At 38.2% G+C, this 22,843-nt stretch overlaps 1 protein-coding gene across 1 annotated transcript in view; it reads left to right on the plus strand.

Moving 5' to 3' along the window:
* The window catches only part of atxn10 (ataxin 10), a 73,154-nt gene that overhangs the window by 34,705 nt on the left and 15,606 nt on the right, over positions 1-22,843 (plus strand). The window contains exon 10 of the mRNA XM_066724328.1: positions 2,864-2,927. Within this exon, the coding sequence (XP_066580425.1) occupies positions 2,864-2,927 (64 nt within the window). The remainder of the gene's footprint in view (positions 1-2,863; positions 2,928-22,843) is intronic.

A 22,843-nucleotide genomic window follows, 5' to 3' on the forward strand; every position in this document is an offset into this window, starting at 1 on the left:
GTATATCTACACATTATGGAAATGAAGCCAGGCTTGTAAAGAAAGTATGCTTTTTTGAAATAATATCAACCGTATATATTTAACTCCAAATCTCTAGTAGTAGAGAAGCTTAAATTAGGGCTCTCTGTGCAGATCTTATTTCGTTGGACTGGCTGAGGGACAATCAGATTACCTGACCTTGCAGTGGTTCCTGGCCTGCTTTACAGTCATAATTTGTAGAGTTGTAATTTGATTTGTGAGTTATTTAAGAATCCTTTGTTTTAAGATAATGTAACAATGTTTGGAGTGCAATTGGAATATATTTGGGAAGCTTTGTTTTACGAAGCAGGCCTTGAATAGTAGCTCTGTAAAGTGATTGATAATTGGTCTAGTTTGAGGAGTGCTTCTAAAATATATATTTTAGCTTATCTATGATGCAGTTAATTCTTACTCCAAGCTTGACGTGACATGAAGACATGATCACATGATTCACATAGTTTGTATTTATATAGTATGTTTGAAATGTGCAGCCTTCCATTTGCCACTGAGATGGCTGCTGTATAAACCACACAATAAATGCAATTATGCTATTATTCACCTCAGTCTGATATCACAAGAGAAAACATCGATTTATATCAATGTTAAGACATGTTGTTTTAACACCGGGATGCAAAGAGCACTTTATACACTAGTGGAGCTTATAGTTGGCATAACTTTGTTTGAATTCTGAAGTTGCATTGGTTTTCCATGCATAAAAACCAAGGGTATTATGTATGAGATGCATATTTGTGATTATGAATATGCCTGGACCACTGCAATTTCAATGTAAATAAAATATGTCATGTCATCAATACTGCAGCCTGAAGGTTCGGAGCAATTTCTGCAAATGTGTGTGTTGTTACTGCATAGGGAAGATAAGCTTGCAGTGCCTCCAGCATCATCCATTCAGAGACCTAGGGTACCAAGTTGTGTTAATTACTGCGAGTCCTGAGACACAGGATTTAACCACATACAATGAGGCACAAGCAGAGTGACCCCAGCACCCCTTTATCGGTGACTAATCTTGTCAGGTGTCAAATTCCAAAGTTGTCAATGACAATTAGAGGGAACCAATTAAGAACCTTTTGAAAATCTGGGACATGCTGCAATGATAATTGGAGGGTTGTCCCAACCTAGGTTTTAGGTTTCAGGGTAGTTAGGTGGTTTGGCCAAGTGTGAAAGAGCACTTGGTTTTCTTTCAGTCGGAAGAGAGGTCAGTATGCCGCCAGCTATAGAAGCTGGACTTTGGGAATAGAGGCACCAGTGGGAACAATACGCCTCTAAATCAGATTGGCTGCAGATATGGATGAACATGGTGGCATTAGATGATTTATGAGCGTTTCCAAAATAAACAGTCATATTTATCTATATAGTGTATTCACTTCCACTTGACTTTCATTTATACGTTCATGCAGGTGGCTTCTTTCTAACTGGCAACCTTTTGTTTTCAGTCTTTAAAAAAAAATATATATATACTGACTGCATGTTGAGTAGCATCTCAAACTGCGTTCCAGTTAGATTCTGATTCCTTCTTTATTACAAATGAGGCCGGGAATAGCACCTTTTCAGACAATAATAGTGACCATTTAAAAACCAGGAAGCTCATCATTCCAAATAATCTGCAAAACCATGCTTATAATTTCCTTCTGACTCCAGTGAAGCATGTGTATCGGTTTCTCTTCCTTCCTGTGGCTTCAGGTATTAAGTCCTGTACTAAGTAGAACATAAAATGTGTTTGTTGTGAGAGTGAGTGTAACAGTGCGCCCTAAACTGCTAGCAAACTTGAAATAGCCATAACACAACAGAGCTAGCTGCAATAAAGCTTACTTTGCAGCTGTGACTGCTTGAAGATCTTGTTCTTCTTTTTCTCCTCCTCATTCTTCTCCTCCTCCTCCACTTTTCTTTATATATAGCATTAACATTAAATGGGAATCCTTCAGAATGAGACAGTAACAAATTACATAGTGTAGTCTACATACTTTGCTTAAAAAATAAAATGAAAATCTCTTGGTTTCATCCATTCAATGCTTCTAATGTGTTTAATGCATATAGTTTGCAGGAATCAGAAACCTCTGGTCTAAACAGACTTATAAAGGTTTCCAATGTTTAACTAGCTGTCATTTACTGTTAGCCTGTATCAGAAATGCATCCTTTGGCTCCATATGATTTCAGATGAAGTAATTTTTTATCTAGGAGTTAAGAGAGCTTGATTTGATGCTTGTTTAAATTAGTAGTTTATACAAATCTGTATTTTTCTGGTATTTGATTTCTTACCAGTTGAGTATCTCCTTCTATTTGATTCTTAGTTATTGTTTCAGATGAGGTTGTTTTTTGCCAAGATAACTGTGAAGGTAGTAGTTAAATGTGAAAGAGAGGAAATACCAGGAGGAATATGTCAGCATGGCACCAAAATGCTTTTTATCAATCCCAACCAAATATATACATGGGACATATGATCACTTTGGTCTGTAAACTTGTTCCTCCACTTACTGAGGCAGAAGTAGAAAGTCCTGTTGCCATTTTTGAGCAGTAGGTAAAAGCACTTATTTGTTGATTTTCTTTCTTTTTCGTTAAACACTTTTTGCCATATAAAAAATAACACCAATTTGTGATCCGTATTGCATTGTTTAATTATAAGAAGTTCTAATCACAATGCACATGGCTAGGAACATTGTTTTAATTATGAAACAAAATGGACAAACTGTAAGGTTATTTATTTATTGGTATTACTACACTCTTTGTTGTTCAGATTTCAAAATGAAGGTGATTTTCCCCAGTAAATGAAAAGATATGTTCATACTGTATCGAGTAAACTTACATTTCAACTTCTCTCTTTATTCTGAAGGTTCGAGAGTTAGATGGAATCGCCCTCCTACTGGACAACTGTAATATAGACAGCAACAATCCCTGTATCCTTTGGTTAAATGTGATTTTTACAACAAAGAATGTGTATTTTAAGTGAGTATTTAAAGTAATGAACATTAGAGCAAGGAAATGGATCATGGCCAGGATAATACAACTGCAGGTAAGTCATTACTCTCTGATTCTGTAGCCCTGTTTTAGTAACCTAATACAGCCTACTCAGATGACAAACAGTATTAATTTTGAAGGTTTTGATAACCAATTCAGTCAATGATGAGCAACATTAATCTGTATTTCTGGGAAGGTACTCATCATATTTCTCAATTGTTTAATTCAGAAGGATATGTTTTATTGTCCTGGAGAAAAACATTACTTGCGCTGAAACTGAGTTTGTAGGATCAGCGGACTTTCATCACATTACAATATGTTGCTGACACATCCCTTCATGGTGCCTTTACTTTTGAATATAAGAGTTTTGGAATGAGGAAGTTTCTTGAGGTTATAGAAGAGATAACACAATACTCTGCAGGTGAAGTTTCCTTCAAATGCCTTTTTGCTGGCACAGTAACCATTATTTAATATCAGCGTTTTTTCATAGTGGAAATTATTATTTTAATGACCTGTTCAGATAGTTATATCCTTATTATGGGATTATTATGTTGTTAATACATAGGAATGCACATGTTGTTGTTTGTGTCCTGATATGCGTTCAGAACTCTGATGTATTCGTTTCCTTCTCTTGAAGCCAGCTTCGAAATGCTATACCTTGTGTTTTTGTGTAGTTAGTGTTATTGAAGAGCTGTATTATACCCACTGGTTTTGTAACACATCATGAATGCATTGCTCTCTCTTTGCTGTAAGAAAGTCCCGCACTGCTCTAAACATTACACTGTTTTTCAGGATTACAATTTACAACCATCACTGCTGGATCTTTTTAGAAAAACTGCTAGTTCACACTTGTATGTTACACCACCCTGTACAAATGCTGTGAATTAGACTCTCTATTGTTTTATTGTGTTTTCTGTATGTTTTTTGTTATAAATTGCCTGGATTTCTAGGACACTCATTCTCTGGTAAGGAAGTAAGCATTCACAAACAATATGAACATTTATTTTAATGACAGAAATGCAGTTTTCCATGTATGTCTAGAACTGGTTGGTATTGTAAAAACCCGGCACAATAATGTATTGAAATCATTATTGGACTTGCTGTCTGACATTTGGAGCCATAACTATCGTTATAAGCTTGGTGGCCATTGTGGGAATGGTTCATACTTTAAGATTCTTCCATTTTTAGCTTGGTTGTAGTTCTGGGACTGAGATAGTTTTGTAACCACCACTGCCAACGCATGGAAGTAAATGTATCATGAGAAATCATGTATGTCCTAACATACTGCATTTGTCCATAGGCCTTGCAAGTTAATTCACAACATCATGAATGTAGTTTATGGTATGCAGAAATTGCTAATCAGAAAATATATGCTAGTATTCCCTAGCCCTACAGGGTGGTATACGGATACAGTGGGTGTGACACTGATATCTAATGTAGGAGTTTGTAGGTTCGAATTCTGGCCAGCCCAAATTCTGACAACTCTAGATGTTCCATTGAAATGGGCTACAATAAAATTGAAATGTGTGTATGATTCAAAAACTGTCCAGTGTGTCAATACAGCACTAAGAGCTCAGTAACTGTTACCACATTATACAGCAGTGTACTGGAATAATCACAGTAAATGCATTTTTATGTAATATTTACAAAATGACACTTTGCTTTGTCACTATAAGTGCAGTAACTTACTGGCAACTCTAGCCGTGAAATTGATATAACTGTTTTAGATGTTGCAAAATGTATTATAACAGCCTGATTTATTAAATATATATTTTCTTAGTTGAAAGAACATACTGTGCCTGATTTTCCCTGTGGGCAAGCTGTGAGAGGATTGCCTGTGTAATTAATTTAGTATGAGGTGGACATATTGCCAATAGTTTACCCAGAAGGCAAATGGGATCCATTTCTCAGCAGACGCCTTTATGCAGGCTTATGTAAACATGTTTCAATACAGTGTATGGTTGCAGAGGCTAGTTTTGTAAACTTTTAATTCTTGATTTGGTTAATTCTTAATTGCTTTTTATATATATAAAGGTATACCTTTTTATGTTTATTATGCTGCAAATATTGCAAAAGATATTGAAAAGATCAACATTAAATGCTTAAAAACAACAGACACAACAAATAAGGAAATAGACAACGTTAGTACAGATTATATACAGCTTTTGAATTACACCAACACATTATTCCATTTAAAATAAATAAATAGTATCCTATGTTATTTTACTCTTAAGCCTCTGAAAATAGCCAGTTAGTACTTATATAATAGCTTTTCTAATGAATACTACTACTATTAATAATAACAATAATACAAAATACTACAACAACCTCTTGCATCAGCCTGTGAGAGAATGTCGATGCACAACTATCATTGTAAATGTTCTTCACCAAGCAATCAACTTCTTTCCACACTGCAGTCCTTTAGCAGATGTGTGGTTATCCATGGATCCAGTCACAACAGTGCTCAGCCAATAGTCTCTATAGTTGCTCTTGGTCTCAACTGACTAAGGATGTGGCTGGATTTGAATTGGCTATATCTTCTGGACCACTTCAGAACTCTCTTATTGTTGTTCTGCAGGTAAATGATCAGACTGGTCTATCTGTAAGATTCTTTAATTACATTAAAAAAAAAACTTAACCCTCCAAAAGCATTTTCTCTTTTACCAGGAAATATATTAAGGACCCCGAAGTGTGGAAAGCACATCCTCTTGCAATGAAGCTGGGGTGTGATTCATAGATGACAAAGATAACCACAAGCCCGGGACTTAAAATTAAGTGAACTGCACTCCAGCCAGAATGCAGTCAGTAATACCCTTCTGGAGGTTTAACCACAGAACTCAAACAAGATAAATCCTAATAAACCTGTCATATAATGTTGAAGTATTTCTGTTTTATTGGCTGGTTGTTTGTAAGAAGCATTTTGTCACAGCTTAGTATCCTCTCAGTACAGTTTCAGAGGATTAAACCTTATTTAGAAAGTTTAACATCAACTTGGCTCCTAGTGCCCTACTAAGATGCTTTTTGAAGTATGCTTTTTAAAAAGTGGATTCCCAGTACTAATGTCTTTCTGCTAATTAATAATTTACAGTTACATATTTGTTTGTCTTGTAATGACATTGAGACCCTCGAGAAAGTTTATATTATTTATCCCGAAAAAAAAAACTAAAAACTAAACCGTTGTGAATCATTATAGGTTGCAGCCCCAGTGTTAGCTTGTGTTATGTTACATATCTTGCAAACAATGTCTGAGCAAAAACTTTGCAGTCCATTGACTAACCTAATTACATAAAAAATATATAAAAATGAATATCATCTAGCTAGTATCGGAAGGATATGTTTAATTTATCAGCATGTTTCCAGTGTTTTCAATTAATAGTTTTCTAGGTGGCCAAGTCTGAGAGGTCACATATCTGTTGGCTGTCACTCAATTATAACCCTTGCATACTTTCCGAGGTATTGGGTCATGTGAACTTTGTGACCAGTCAATTAGTTTTTATTTCTATATGTATATTTCTTAACATTTTAGAAGCACAGTGCCTTCTATGTTTATCACTAAAAGAGCAACACACTTTTTTTCTATTTTTTTTCTTCAGCAGACAGAACCCACCCCTATCGTTACAAAGTATTTAACCTATAGAAACATGTTTTGCATGCTTTCAGAGATTAAAAAAAAAAGTCTGTGTTGAAACGTGTTAGTCCTTCAGCTTGTCCTAATATTAGTTTAATGTATTAATTTAGGCACTGTGAACTCTTGTATGCACTTCATTTATATGTTGAGCTGATCTCTCATGGCTATGTTTTTGTATGGAGTGTTTTGTAAAGCGTGTATGTTGCATGTTCAGGTTTGCAGAGAAGTTAAATGTCTGTGTTGAACCTACAGTCCAAATCCAGGATGTTAAGTTAGGAAAAATACTTCAGGAAATGTCTGTAGGAGGTGTATGGATTTAGAAAAGAAATATGGGAAGGGTAATTGTGCTATGCATGGACATTTTTTTAGGATAAAAGAACATGTTCCACCCTGAAGGCATTATACAATTGAAACAAAATGTACATGACTGACTGCTGTTGATACAATACAACAAACATTACTGAGCAGCTTTTCTGAGTTTGAACTTTGCTTTTATGTGTATTTATAGGTCTGAATATATATTTTGCTCTCCTGGAAATATAGCATCATTTTATTTGGACTGAAACTTTTCATCACTTGTGGGAAGATGGCAGTTGTGTTGATTATGAATAATACAGTACTTCTTCAAGCTTGATGTAACATCGTCTGACCGCACTTGCTTTGACTAGACTTGTCACAAACCGCATTTTGGTCACTCTGTGTTTTTGGCACAATGTGTTATTCACATTCAGGAAGAGCAAACACCCTCAGGACTTGTATAGCAAGGCCATTAGGGCTTCTTTAAATGTGTGCAGGTTAAGCACTGACATTCTGTTTCCCATTTTGTTTTATTTTTCTGCTGTACAGGTATACATCATCAATAGAAGAAATTTAGGATTTCAATCTCCTGTAGATTCCCTACTAAATAAAGGAAGCCTTTAAGAAGTTGTAAGTCATCTAAGTCATCTGATTGGCCTACAGAAGCAACATGAAGTTCAAAGTTGTAGTGGCCATTTATTATTTCATTGAAATGCCTTTGTATTATTTAACCAGTGGAACATAATAATTATTCTGTTGTAAATGATGAATACTGGAATCAAAATAGACACCTCCGAAGGTACTGAGTTTGATTAGATAATTAATAATGAATATGTATGTATGTGTTTATGTAAATAGTGTTGATCAAGGTGCTTATGCATTGGTGCTATGTACTTGACTTTTAAACTATTTAAAGAGCCAACTCGAGGCCAACTGTAGTTCTGTTCACCCTGTAAGTGGGTTTCATATGCTTAGTCATTCATCATCTTGCAATGTAGTTGGCAATCACTAAATTCCAGATATTGGCAAGGGGCAGGTGTCATACTATACAGAATGAGACCACATCATCCTTCTGTGCTTCACAATCTACATTGAGGTCAGATGTATGTAACTGCAGGAGTGAAGGTAGCAATTTAGCATTGTCTTAATTGAACATGTAGGGCTTCAGTGAGCTGCCTGCCTCTGTGTAAACAGAAACTGTGACTCATGGGTTTTGAACCAAAGTTATGCCACTTAAGACCACAGACAGATAAGTCTGAAACATCTGTCAGCCCTAAATGATGAAACTTAAGCTCAAAAACTGCCATTGTATCATGTGCTCCCTGCTCTTTTAATTGGTTGGGCTTACTAACATCTGCATTGCTCATTTTATTTCATTACAGGCTGTTCTCATTTCTCGTTCTTTTATCTTTACTAAAAGACAAATGGATTAGTCCAAGTCAGGTCCTCATCTCAGAAAAATGCTGGTGATCTGTATGAATTTCTCAAACTAGCGAGTTACATTTTTTAAAATTTTTACTTTTTAAATTAGTTGTATCGCCAATGATATTCTTTGCTGCTGTGTTGCTATTTCCCCTTTTATTTGATGGAGGAGACAGTGATCTGCATTATTATTGTTTTAACTGTATCCTCTTAACATTGGGTCAAAGCAGAAAAAGACTGCTCACATAAGACATAATTCACTTTTCTTGTATTCACGAAGAGCTGTTCCTTGGAGCTTATTAATTATAGATCCACTTTATACCTCATCGTATGGGGTGGGACACTATAAATGTGGCGTTAGTTTAACAAGTCCTGAGATTCAAACCACTTTGCTGTATTGAGGTTTGCAAATTTGGAGGATTATCGAGTCATTTTATAATGAGAATAAATTCCTTCTTGTTGATATTTGGCAGATTAAAAAGTGGCGGATAAATGAGAGCGGGCCGGTATCAGCATTGCTTTTGATAAGTATCCTGTGATACCATCTTCTTGCATCCTCAAATAAAATGATGAAACTAAATAACAGGTATTGCGAAGTTACTGAAACTAGGGCCGGAATAAATTCAAATTTTGACCCACCCGCTAATAGAAAATAGTTTAATTCATGATTTAGAAGAAAGTGGCATCTTACTAAAAATGTATCTGCAACTGAGTACAGTTCTGCAGTTTTCAATTAGGTGGTGTGTCAAAGATTTGATTTAATCCGGCCCCTAGTATTATATTCATCCATTGACTTCTCAAGAGACTTAAACCCCATTCACACTGAAAAAATTGCCGGCAATTAGGCAGCATTTTGTTGCCTGCATGGTCTGTGTGAATGGGTTATTGCCGTCAATTTTCCAGCAAGGTTCCTAGTCTAATTGCCGGCAATTTGAAGGCAACGTGTCTGTGTGAATTGAGCAGGAATATGATTGCCGGCAAATTCAGCATCAAGTCCTTGCGTGTCGACAGAATAGGGGCTCATTCTTGCAACCACAACACGACAAGGTTGAGCCACCTTTGACCATGAAGTTGTGATCGTAACGAAAAACGGACCGGGTCGTTAGAAATGGCGGAGGTTGAAAATAATATAGTCGCAGCAATGTTATTGATGAACCAACAGGTTGGCGTATGTAATGCTAACTAATGTCACACATGTCAGATGTTTTATAGCAATAAATCATGCAAAATATAATATCTCTATACAGGCAAACGTGTTACCCCCTCACACTGGGTTTGTTTCAAACAAAAACGGTTTGGTTAATTTGCTATGAAACAATGTATCCGTCACTCTTCCCCAAAAGAACCGAACCGCACTGAATAGGAAACACAGGAACGAACCTTTAGACTGCATTACAGTGACACTGATGGTAGTTTTTTTCAAATTATTTTATTTTATTTTAATGCAGTAAACTTAAAAAAATAAAAAATAAAAAAATAAGTTGTTTTGAGCAATCGATCAGTCGCAGATCTGCAAACCCAGACTTCTGGAAGATATTGAAATGCACACAATGTAATGTCATGATTGTTTTCCCCTCCTTGACTTGATTTTGGTAGTGAGTCTGAACCGAACCGGCGCCCTGGTTAGAACCAATAGCCCAGTAAACACAATGGAACGAAACTGGCAAAGCAGGGAAATGATCGCACTTGTACAGACACGTCCAGAGTGACGGTCCGGGTTTGCTCTCCGGATCCACGGGCTTCTATAGTGTCTCGGTCCCACGGCCACAGTGCTCTTGCGGCAGTCTCTGTTTTCTCTGTGAATGCATCCTTGCCGGCATTTTTCCGGCATTCAAAGCCAGTGTGATTGAGGTGCAACAGGAAAAAAACAGGCAAACGTTGCCTGCAATTTTCAGGCATTTCAGTGTGAATGGGGCTTTAGTTACTTAAAAACTCTTGTGCCAAGATTACATTTGTTAATCCAGTGGATATTACCTACCTTGAAATGAAGCCGTGGCGCTGTGTTCTTTGTGAATCTCCACAACAGTCTGTCAAATTGACTTGAACCATGGCAACAGAGGGGAAAATGGCCACCAGAGTTGAGTCTGAGTGAATTTTACAGAATAATCAGCTGCAGACAATCTAATTAATTTAATGTAAAGCCTGTGATATCTGAGCACGAAACGGTAACTGAGAATATTATGTCACTTTCTTTAGACTTGGTGGTACAGTGAGGGGAAAAAAGTATTTGATCCCCTGCTGATTTTGTACGTTTGCCCACTGACAAAGAAATGATCAGTCTATAATTTTAATGGTAGGTGTATTTTAACAGTGAGAGACAGAATAACAGCAAAAAAATCCAGAAAAACGCATTTCAAAAAAGTTATAAATTGATTTGCATGTTAATGAGGGAAATAAGTATTTGATCCCTTATCAATCAGCAAGATTTCTGGCTCCCAGGTATCTTTTATACAGGTAACGAGCTGAGATTAGGAGCACTCTCTTAAAGGGAGAGCTCCTAATCTCAGCTCGTTACCTGTATAAAAGACGCCTGTCCACAGAAGCAATCAATCAGATTCCAAACTCTCCACCATGGCCAAGACCAAAGAGCTGTTCAAGGTTGTCAGGAACAAGATTGTAGACCTACACAAGGCTGGAATGGGCTATAAGACCATTGCCAAGCAGCTTGGTGAGAAGGTGACAACAGTTGGTGCGATTATTCGCAAATGGAAGAAACACAAAATAACTGTCAGTCTCCCTCGGTCTGGGGCTCCATGCAAGATCTCACCTTGTGGAGTTTAAATGATCATGAGAACGGTGAGGAATCAGCCCAGAACTACACGGGAGGATCTTGTTAATGATCTCAAGGCAGCTGGGACCTTAGTCACCAAGAAAACAATTGGTAACACACTATGCCGTGAAGGACTGAAATCCTGCAGCGCCCGCAAGGTCCCCCTGCTCAAGAAAGCACATGTACAGGCCCGTCTGAAGTTTGCCAATGAACATCTGAATGATTCAGAGGAGAACTGGGTGAAAGTGTTGTGGTCAGATGAGACCAAAATCGAGCTCTTTGGCATCAACTCAACTCGCCGTGTTTGGAGGAGGAGGAATGACCCCAAGAACACCATCCCCACCATCAAACATGGAGGTGGAAACATTATGCTTTGGGGGTGTTTTTCTGCTAAGGGGACAGGACAACTGCACCGCATCAAAGGGACGATGGACGGGGCCATGTACCGTCAAATCTTGGGTGAGAACCTCCTTCCCTCAGCCAGGACATTGAAAATGGGTCGTGGATGGGTATTCCAGCATGACAATGACCCAAAACACACAGCCAAGGCAACAAAGGAGTGGCTCAAGAAGAAGCACATTTAAGGTCCTGGAGTGGCCTAGCCAGTCTCCAGACCTTAATCCCATAGAAAATCTGTGGAGGGAGCTGAAGGTTCGAGTTGCCAAACGTCAGCCTCGAAACCTTAATGACTTGGAGAGGATCTGCAAAGAGGAGTGGGACAAAATCCCTCCTGAGATGTGTGCAAACCTGGTGGCCAACTACAAGAAACGTCTGACCTCTGTGATTGCCAACAAGGGTTTTGCCACCAAGTACTAAGTCGAAGGGGTCAAATACTTATTTCCCTCATTAACATGCAAATAACTTTTTTTAAATGCGTTTTTCTGGATTTTTTTGTTGTCATTCTGTCTCTCACTGTTAAAATACACCTACCATTAAAATTATAGACTGATCATTTCTTTGTCAGTGGGCAAATGTACAAAATCAGCAGGGGATCAAATACTTTTTTCCCTCACTGTATGTATAACACAGATACAATGCCAGACGATGGTGGAAAGGTGCAATGCTTTCTGGTAACTGTATTTCTCATGCCTATTCTATGTATAATGATAGGTAACTTTAGCACTGCAGGTGGCAGAGCATCTGTTACTGCAGAGTTTTAACTGCCGATGTCTCTTTGCTTTAAAAGTGTTGTATGGAATTAGTACAGTGACTTGAGAAGTGTACATTTCACTGAAACTGAATCCGTAGTTCTACCATAAAACTGGTAGAACCAATGTGATAAGTGTAACCCAATAGATTAAAAAGGCTAATTCTCGTATAATCCCTAAGTAATTAAGTGGTAATCAAAGGGTATTTTTCATGTGTGTTAAACCCTTTGTGGTTTCACAATACAAAATAATACTTGTGCCAGGCCACAAATATCCAGTTATGCTAATATAGTCTTTGAAGGACTGGCATGCAAAGAGAAAAATATCTATGTTAAATCCGAAATGCTTTTTATTTTCAAACCTAAATGAAGAATGTTTTGGGCAGAGGATTAAAATGTTCATGATTACCAGCCTCTGTTTTTGTTTAATGAGGAAATTCCAGTGAGATTAAGAACTCTTTTGTCAGAGAAGTGAGTAAAGCAATGAGCAAAGAGTTCTTATTAGGCTAAGAGGATATTGTGTACACCTGTTCTTGTATCCTATTTCTTGGATGTTGCTGTGACATGGGGGTTAAAAGTGCAAAGGAATGTAGTTGTTAACAGTATGGACAAGGATCTCAGTTAGTGTGTCCTAGTGGATCCCAATGGTTTGAACTTTCTGTCCCGCCAGAAGAGAAGTGTAATGTTCTTGTCCACAACAACTTGGTTTCCCTTAGAGGTCTCCCATTTGAGTGCTGGTCAGACCCAGCCATGTTTAGGTTCTCAGAAATTCCTACCGGATTAGATATTATAGGACAAGTAAAATGGGGTAGTTTCACATCTGTAGCCTTATTTGGAGGTCTGAACACAAACACACATATATATATATATATATATAGATAGATATATATAGATATATATAGATATATATATATATATATATAGATATATATAGATATATATAAGATCCTTTTATATATGTATATTGTTTGCTAAGAAATTCATTTTTTGGGGCTTTGATGTATAGCCAAAACAGCTACAAAAAGCATACTAGCAGCTTATCGTAATTGACAGCCTCTGAGATCCTTGAAACTCCAGATACTGTGCCAGGTTCTTCTACAGGCTCCAATGAGAGGAATAGGGGAAACTAATGCATCACTTCTCTTAAGGGGAGTGATGAAGCAGGACCATCCGTCATCCTTTTCTCATAATATATACAAATAAACGCATCTATATAATCAGTGGTTTTAACAGAGATGGATTTACTGCATACCTCGATATGTCCAGGCATGTATCGCAGTGCTGTTTTGCTTGCCAGTGATAAGACTGTATTTGAATAGGGGGAAACATATTTAGCATAAGTCAGCAGAGAGTGCTTTTGTACAATTGACCCAGGGCCATATTCTAAATGTTTGACAGATCATGAGAAATTTGGCCTAGAAAGAAGATTTCATGTCACTACTCCTCAACACCTACACTTCTGAATTACACTGAGCTACTGTGTTATTGTACATGAATATAGAATTTAAATATGAGAAAGTATCTCGGACACACTCCAAAAATTGATTTTCCATGAACTATTCTTTTATTTCCTGGATTATTTTATTTATTAAACCATGACATAGTTATACATCAGCTACAATGTACTTAACTGTAAATGTTAACAATTAAGAGTTTTATTTAATGGCACTTTATTATATATGATATTGAATGTATACATTAAACAGTGGTTGTAGCCCCATTTGCAGCAGGGCATATGTATCATGTGTCACAGAACAGGCTGACTATAATGAACCTTGTTTGCTATGATAACCCATTTCTAATGATCTTTTCAGAGGGAACTGTAGTCTCCAATAGGAATTTACATTTAACAGAATTAAAATTCTGATAAAATGGTGTCAGTACTAACATAATGTCAATATGTATTTTTGGGGAGTAGAAAAGAAAAACAACTACCAAATAAACTAATTTGAATGAACAGTTTACCTTTTGTAAAACTGGGCATAACATGAAATATTGTATACCTTCAATTCTTGCACTGCACAGGAACATGGTTTTATGGCAGCAAGAGCAGGAAGGAAGTGTGTGAAAAATGTGTAATATGAATTGAGATTTTTTTATTTATAAATTGTTACCGTTCTTTTAAAACACAGAACTCCCAGATATGAATGTACTATCTGTAGCATTGTTGTCTAATACAATTGGGTTGTGTCTATCATTCTTAAATGATTTATAGATTAGAAAACCATTATATAGCCTTTATGAAACAATTCGCAGATGCACATAAGCCATGCAGGTACAAGTTTCTGCACAAAAACTCCAAAGGTAATCTCTTCTTAAACTGGCCATTCAGTTGCACAGTTTTACACTAGATGTCAGTATCGTGACTGGCTCTTGGAAAGACAAACACAATCATCCCCAGTTTGAACAGAGTTAACAGCCATGGTGGCTCCGAGAGATCTCTCAAGGTCACCTGTGCAGACACACTTTGACTCATGGTGCTAAAAATGTCTGCTAGTAAATCATAACGTATGAAGATGAGTGGGTTTGTAGCACAGAGAGAGACAGCACTTGGTATGCAAATCACACTGTACTCCTCTACGTAAAATGCTTGGTATAATCTCTGACCAGAGAAATTGGATTTAAATTCACAAGTCTTTCTGGTATTACAAGTATCCTTATGAATTAATTAATGTAGTGTTACAGGATCCTCAAAAATGGGGTGGTCTAGATAAAACACAAATAGTAATATAATCCAGAAGCATGTTTCAACACCAGCTCCTCCAGTGTTATGCTTCAACGTAAAATAAATCAATAAACAAAACTGTAAACATACAACACCCAAAAACGTAATTGTTTTTTTTTTTGCCAGCATACATTCCTTTTCTGCTTTCTTGGAGGCTTTAATAGAAAAGTATACTTTACTACTACTGCTACGTCAATTTGTATAAGATTTGGAACTGGCACTTAAAAATATGTGACGATTCCCTGTGATTTATTAATATGTATGTGTTTATATATATATATATATATATATATATATATATATATATATACACCCTCCCCCCCCCCCCACCTCCCAAAGGACATCTTACTGAGGTCTCAGAGCCCTCATTCCTCCCTATAGCTGCATTTGCTCATTGAGGATCTGAAGATGTTACAGATTTATTTGTTGGGAAGAGATTATCACTCCATTTCATCTTTTGATTGTGGGGGTTCAGCGTCTCATCAGACGTCATTTCTGAAGACACATGACTAGTTCATAATCTTATAAGTGCCAGAAGCTATTAAATGTCTCTGTCTGCAAAACACAGCGCAGATCAAACTTAAGATCTGATGCTGAATAGATACACCCTTTTTTTATGCGCCAAGTCAACCATTCAGATTATTAATCTAAAGAGAGAGGAAAAAAATGACAACAGAAGAATATCATTTTCTTTCCAGCTAATTGTATAACTCCCAGAACATAGCGGTGGGTAAATAGGGAGAAGCCCTTGATCTGCATCTAAACCCGCTTTAAAATCCTTCTCCCATTATGTAGATGGAGTGTCTCAGGCAGGTTTTATCACAAGAGAGAGTTTTACAGGAGGTTCCTGCAGAATGTTGGGAATCCGATAGCCTGTCTGAGTGCTTTGTCTTTTGATTCTAGAAAGTACATGCATCTGACCTCCCACGTTTCTCTCTTTCGTGCATTATATTTTCCTCATTTTCATCTTTTGAGTCGTGATGCTGAGAGGTCTAGACGGAGTGCAGGGGTGTTCCTAGTGGTCATTTGGATCAGTGTTGTCTATCTGAGCAGCGCCTTAATGGTTTTGGTTTTGTTGTTGCCTCACCCAGCTCTCCCAGTAGGCATTCCTTGCCTCTAGAGTAATTAAGCACCGTTGTCCTATTTGCATATGGAAAGAAGGCTTTATGTCTGGCGTTATATGGTTTTATACCGAGGTGTGTGTGTGTAAATCTGAGTTTTTGTGCGTGTTCGACCTGCATGATTTAGATTGCAGTGGGAAAAAAATAAGTTGTGATTATTATTACTTATTTATTTTCCTGTCAAGCCTTTTGTCTCTGCTTGTCAGAATTCAAATCCAGTTTAAGTCACAGGTGAAAGCAAATTCTTAGTCTTGGCTTTTTTCTTTTTTTTTTTTTTGTATGTTTTTATTAATTCTTTGCCTGAAATTAAATTTTAAAAAATAATGTTAAACAAGTAGTTTTTTCTTCATTTCCCTTTTATTTAATTTAGTAAATCTTACCTGCTTTGTTCTCTGTGTTATGTGCAATTATCCTGTTGATGAATCTTAGGTGTATTATTATTATTGTTTACTCAATTAGATGATGCCACTAAATCTTAGTTTCCTTGATATTTCTCAGACAGTTTGCATGTGTGCTAGAAGTACAATATAGGATTGTAAATGATCTTCACAATTTTCTTTGGAACAAGTAATTTTCAAAAGTAGGTGGAGCATGGACTATAACTCAACTGAGGGTCAGTGCCTTGTCTTTGCTGACTTTCTTTGTTGAGTTTCTGGGGAGGCTTGGAGAGATACTCTTTTGCATATTTGTAATTGGAAATAGCAGTTCAAACGAGGACGTTGTGAACTGATGTAAATGGGCTATGTCAACAAACTAGGAAACTGAGATGCAACCAATGGTATTTAATATTTTTTTTAATAAACTTTCAATGTAATATGTCTTCAGTGTGGATAAAAGCCTAGTGCTTTACTAATTCATTTCATATGCTTTGTATGAAACAGCCTTGACAACTCTTTGATTATTTTGGTAAGCAACATTCTAAACTGCTAAGAACAGCTAGTAGGAACATTCAATGCAGATGATTACACATTTGCCTAATAATATCACCTTTCGAGGCAGAAAGAGCAACCAGGGCTGGTTAAAGGAGTATCATCTCTTTAGTCTTGACCACATGGAATTATAGGACTGTGAGATTTGCCTTTTTAGATAATCCTGAATTGCATTTATAAAAATGAACCCAATGGGCACATTTTCCACTTGACTAGTGGAAATCAACAACACGTTAAAATAGAAGACACTTACAGTGAGGGAAAAAAGTATTTGATCCCCTGCTGATTTTGTACGTTTGCCCACTGACAAAGAAATGATCAGTCTATAATTTTAATGGTAGGTGTATTTTAACAGTGAGAGACAGAATAACAACAAAAAAAATCAGAAAAACGCATTTAAAAAAAGTTATAAATTGATTTGCATGTTAATGAGTGAAATACGTATTTGACCCCTTCGACTTAGTACTTGGTGGCAAAACCCTTGTTGGCAATCACAGAGGTCAGACGTTTCTTGTAGTTGGCCACCAGGTTTGCAAACATCTCAGGAGGGATTTTGTCCCACTCCTCTTTGCAGATCCTCTCCAAGTCATTAAGGTTTCGAGGCTGACGTTTGGCAACTCGAACCTTCAGCTCCCTCCACAGATTTTCTATGGGATTAAGGTCTGGAGACTGGCTAGGCCACTCCAGGACCTTAATGTGCTTCTTCTTGAGCCACTCCTTTGTTGCCTTGGCTGTGTGTTTTGGGTCATTGTCATGCTGGAATACCCATCCACGACCCATTTTCAATGCCCTGGCTGAGGGAAGGAGGTTCTCACCCAAGATTTGATGGTACATGGCCCTGTCCATCGTCCCTTTGATGCGTTGCAGTTGTCCTGTCCCCTTAGCAGAAAAACACCCCCAAAGCATAATGTTTCCACCTCCATGTTTGACGGTGGGGATGGTGTTCTTGGGGTCATTCCTCCTCCTCCAAACACGGCGAGTTGAGTTGATGCCAAAGAGCTCGATTTTGGTCTCATCTGACCACAACACTTTCACCCAGTTCTCCTCTGAATCATTCAGATGTTCATTGGCAAACTTCAGACGGGCCTGTACATGTGCTTTCTTGAGCAGGGGGACCTTGCGGGCGCTGCAGGATTTCAGTCCTTCACGGCATAGTGTGTTACCAATTGTTTTCTTGGTGACTATGGTCCCAGCTGCCTTGAGATCATTAACAAGATCCTCCCATGTAGTTCTGGGCTGATTCCTCACCGTTCTCATGATCATTGAAACTCCACGAGGTGAGATCTTGCATGGAGCCCCAGACCGAGGGAGACTGACAGTTATTTTGTGTTTCTTCCATTTGCAAATAATCGCACTAACTGTTGTCACCTTCTCACCAAGCTGCTTGGCGATGGTCTTATAGCCCATTCCAGCCTTGTGTAGGTCTACAATCTTGTCCCTGACATCCTTGGACAGCTCTTTGGTCTTGGCCATTGTGGAGAGTTTGGAATCTGATTGATTGATTGCTTCTGTGGACAGGTGCTCCTAATCTCAGCTCGTTACCTGTATAAAAGACACCTTGGAGCCAGAAATCTTGCTGATTGATAGGGGATCAAATACTTATTTCCCTCATTAACATGCAAATCAATTTATAACTTTTTTTAAATGCGTATTTCTGCATTTTTTTGCTGTTATTCTGTCTCTCACTGTTAAAATACACCTACCATTAAAATTATAGACTGATCATTTCTTTGTCAGTGGGCAAATGTACAAAATCAGCAGGGGATTAAATACATTTTACTCTCACTGTATTTACCCAGACTGATATGGTCATCTCAAACTCTCCTTGAGTTCCTTTAAGACTTGGATAGATACAATTCAGGGAATGAATAGCTACTAGAAACCAAAAGAGCTAGATGCGTCACATGGCCTCCTCTCACATGTAACCTGTTTTTGTTTTCTAAGAGGCCCAGGGTAGACTGGGGGTGGCTGATACCTCCATGGAGCAAAGCAGGCTTGGGAATCAGAAAAGTACATGTAAAAATGAAGTATCCAGTGTAAAACACTGTATAGATAGGTGGTACCTCTGTTGGTTCTCCATCCACATAAGCAGTTAAGTCAAAGAAATAAGTAAATTCACAGTCTGTAAAGGTAGTGGAGAATTGTTCATGATTTCAGACCGAATTTACTGGTTTAGCAGTGATATGCATCACAGAGGAAATTACAAGATTATGGACTGGTTTTTGGCAGTAGCAATTATCCTCAAAGTGGTCTGTAATCTGTGGTATTTCCATGATGTGTGCGAGTATTACTGTGATTGTATGTCAGTGAAGGAAAAGAAAATGTGCATATTTCTCATGCATCTTGTTTTGTGTTTCTCTACTGAGACAATGCCGTTGTTCCTATCTCTTTAGTCTAACTTGGTAGGAGGATTACAGTACTGTACATTTACGAGTATCTGTTTTCTAGGAAACTTCAAATGCTTCAGTGAACCACTTGTTCGTTGTCTACATATCCAGTTGTGAATTTTTCAGCCACCAACATGTAAGATTATTAAAGGTTAGTCTGACCACAGGGAACTTCATTCTAGGCATACAGGTCAGTTATTTTTGGGGCCTTTGAGAACTCTGACTGTTGACTTTTACTTTTCTCAGTTATCTCCTAATTTAGCATGAATGAACTTCATACTTCTGAGTTTGTTGGTCATTTATTTCCAATAACCTCAGTAATAGTTTTAATATCATTGTCTTTTTACTACAACAGTGCCTTGCGAAAGTATTCACCCCCTTTGGCATTTTTCCTATTTTGTTGCCTTACAACCTGGAATTAAAATTGATTTTTTGGGGGTTTGTGTCATTTGATTTACACAACATGCCTACCACTTTGAAGATGCAAAATATTTTTTATTGTGAAACAAACAAGAAATAAGATTAACTATTCACCCCCCCCCCCCCCAAAGTCAATACTTTGTAGAGCCACCTTTTGCAGCAATTACAGCTGCATGTCTCTTGGGGTACGTCTCTATAAGCTTGGCACATCTAGCAACTGGGATCTTTGCCCCTTCTTCAAGGCAAAACTGCTCCAGCTCCTTCAAGTTGGATGGGTTCTGCTGGTGTACAGCAATCTTTAAGTCATGTCACAGATTCTCAGATGGGTTGAGGTCTGGGCTTTGACTAGGCCATTCCAAGACATTTCAATGTTTCTCCTTAAACCACTCGAGTGTTGCTTTAGCAGTATGCTTAGGGTCATTGTCCTGCTGGAAGCTGAACCTCCGTCCCAGTCTCAAATCTCTGGAAGACTGAAACAAACAGGTTTCCCCTCAAGCATTTCCCTGTATTTAGCACCACCCATCATTCCTTACAATCTGACCAGTTTCCCAGTCCCTGCCAATGAAAATCATCCCCACAGCATGATGTAGCCACCACCATGCTTCACTGTGGGGATGGTGTTCTCGGGGTGATGAGAGGTGTTGGGTTTGTGCCAGACGTAGCGTTTTTCTTGATGGCCAAAAAGCTACATTTTAGTCTCATCTGACCAGAGTACCTTCTTCCGTATGTTTGGGGAGTCTCCCACATGCCTTTTGGCGAACAGCAAACGTTTGCTTAATTTTTTCTTTAAGCAATGGCTTTTTTCTGGCCACTCTTCCGTAAAGCCCAGCTCTGTGGACTGTACGGCTTAAAGTGGTCCTATGGACAGATACTCCAATCTCCGCTGTGGAGCTTTGCAGCTCCTTCAGAGTTATCTTTGGTCTCTTTGTTGCCTCTCTGATGCCCTCCTTGCCTGGTCCCTGAGTTTTGGTGGGCGGCCCTCTGTTGGCAGGTTTGTTGTGGTGCCATATTCTTTCCATTTTTTAATAATGGATTTAATGGTGCTCCGTGGGATGTTCAAAGTTTTGGATCTGTACTTCTCCACAACTTTGTCCCTGACCTGTTTGGAGAGCTCCTTGGTCTTCATGGTGCGGCTTGCTTGGTGGTGCCCCTTGCTCAGTGGTGTTGCAGACTCTGGGGCTTTCAGAACAGATGTGTGTGTGTGTGTATATATATATATATATATATATATATATATATATAATCAGGGTTCGTACAGGTGCTTGAAATCCTTGAAAATGCTTGAATTTTAAGGTGGTATTTTCAAGGTTGTGAAAGTGCTTGAATTTTGAATATAGTGCTTGAAAGTGCTGGAATTTTGTGAATATATATATATTTTTTAAATGTGCTAATCACTGTCATAATAAATCGGCAATCTGATTAAATGAATTAACTTCTGGATATAACTACCGTGGTTGGAGAGCCAGTTGATTGTTTTATGCCGTGGCCAATACGACTCCTGTTTGATCTGCCGGTGTGTTTGACGGGCTGCGAGTGCGAGCCGCTGAGACAGCGCGCATCAGCGCCCAGTGAGGCAAATGTGCTGCAATGCTGCCGTTTTAAAGAGAGGTGGCTCGATACAATGGAATTTAAACTATGGTTAAAACAAGGTCCACATTTGCGGACAGCAGGGGTGTAACGGTACGCTACAGTCACCGTTTGGTACGTACCTCAGATTTTAAGTCACGGTTCATTACGATTTCGGTACAGTGGAAAAAAAACATGCAAAACATAACATTTATTTGTATTTATTATGAAGTTATAAACTTGAAAACAGTGGCTAATTGGCCATAATTCACTGAACAAGGAAGGCACATAAAGGTACACATCTTTCTAAAAACATTAGGTCTAGGCATAGGCACAGGGCTCAAGCGCTCAGCCCCCCTGGAATTTTGATGAGTTACTTAATCATTCATGGAAGAAAGTAAAACCAAAAACGTGATTCCAATTAGATTGTCTTTTATACTGCAGTAATTACAATAGTCCCAGTTATTTGCATTGATAAGTTTTCCCGCATAGAACTATATAACTGTAGTGTTTTGTTGCACCATCAGCCTCCCCTTAGCTATAAAATAAAGCACCGTTTTTTATATCAGTGATTTTATCTGACAGTGGTCGTAGGGGGGTTAGGTTGGTAACTCAGCCCCGGGAATTTCAAAACTCAGCGCCTATGGGTCTAGGTATTATTTAAAAAGTCAGTCAATATTGCTTCAAACTACTAACAAAACTTAAAGTGCATCTGAAGGTTCTCAAATAAACTTTCAACGTGTTTGTATTCTCTACATCGGAGTATGGTCGCAGATCTGTCGCAATAAAAACACCTATGGTTTTAGTCATTGCTTTTGCCCGGTCTGAATTAGCAGGGAGAGGTTGCTTAAATGCAACGGGCAGCAGGGTTTACACTGCACTGTTTTCTCCTTGTTCCAGTGATATTCACATGTGGATGATGCGTCTCAAATGAGTGATCATGTCTGAGCACTGCCAGCGACACACCCGATTTCAGTGTAACAGTGCCGGCACGCTGGAAACTGGAAAGCCGGAGACTTGAGGGATACGGGAGGGTCCTCAAGCTCTGCTTGTCGTTTGCGTTCGCCGTATTTATTTACGTGCTAGGCTACTTCAATTGTTAAGTTACGGCTCCAAGATCCATCTCCGGGAAACTCGGAGTTTACAATTTTAGTTCTGCACACAAAACAGTAAGGTGCTGGTTAAAACTACACTATATTCATTCAGATCACAACACGTACCGAACCGAACGTACTGTACCGAACGGTACGGTACGGTACGGATACGTGTACCCCTAGCGGACAGCATTGTAAGGTTTGCAATAAAAAGATTCACTGTGTGAGAGTCTGTAATGTCGAGTTATGCCAAAGGTAAACGGCAGGGAATTGTCCATAATTTCCTAGACGTGAATGGCCACTGTAGGCATGTTTGATTGGTATGACAATTCCTCTTTCTGTGCGCAGT

This window comes from Amia ocellicauda, chromosome 15 (genome assembly GCF_036373705.1).
Source record: "Amia ocellicauda isolate fAmiCal2 chromosome 15, fAmiCal2.hap1, whole genome shotgun sequence".
Classification (NCBI taxonomy): Eukaryota; Metazoa; Chordata; class Actinopteri; order Amiiformes; family Amiidae; genus Amia; species Amia ocellicauda.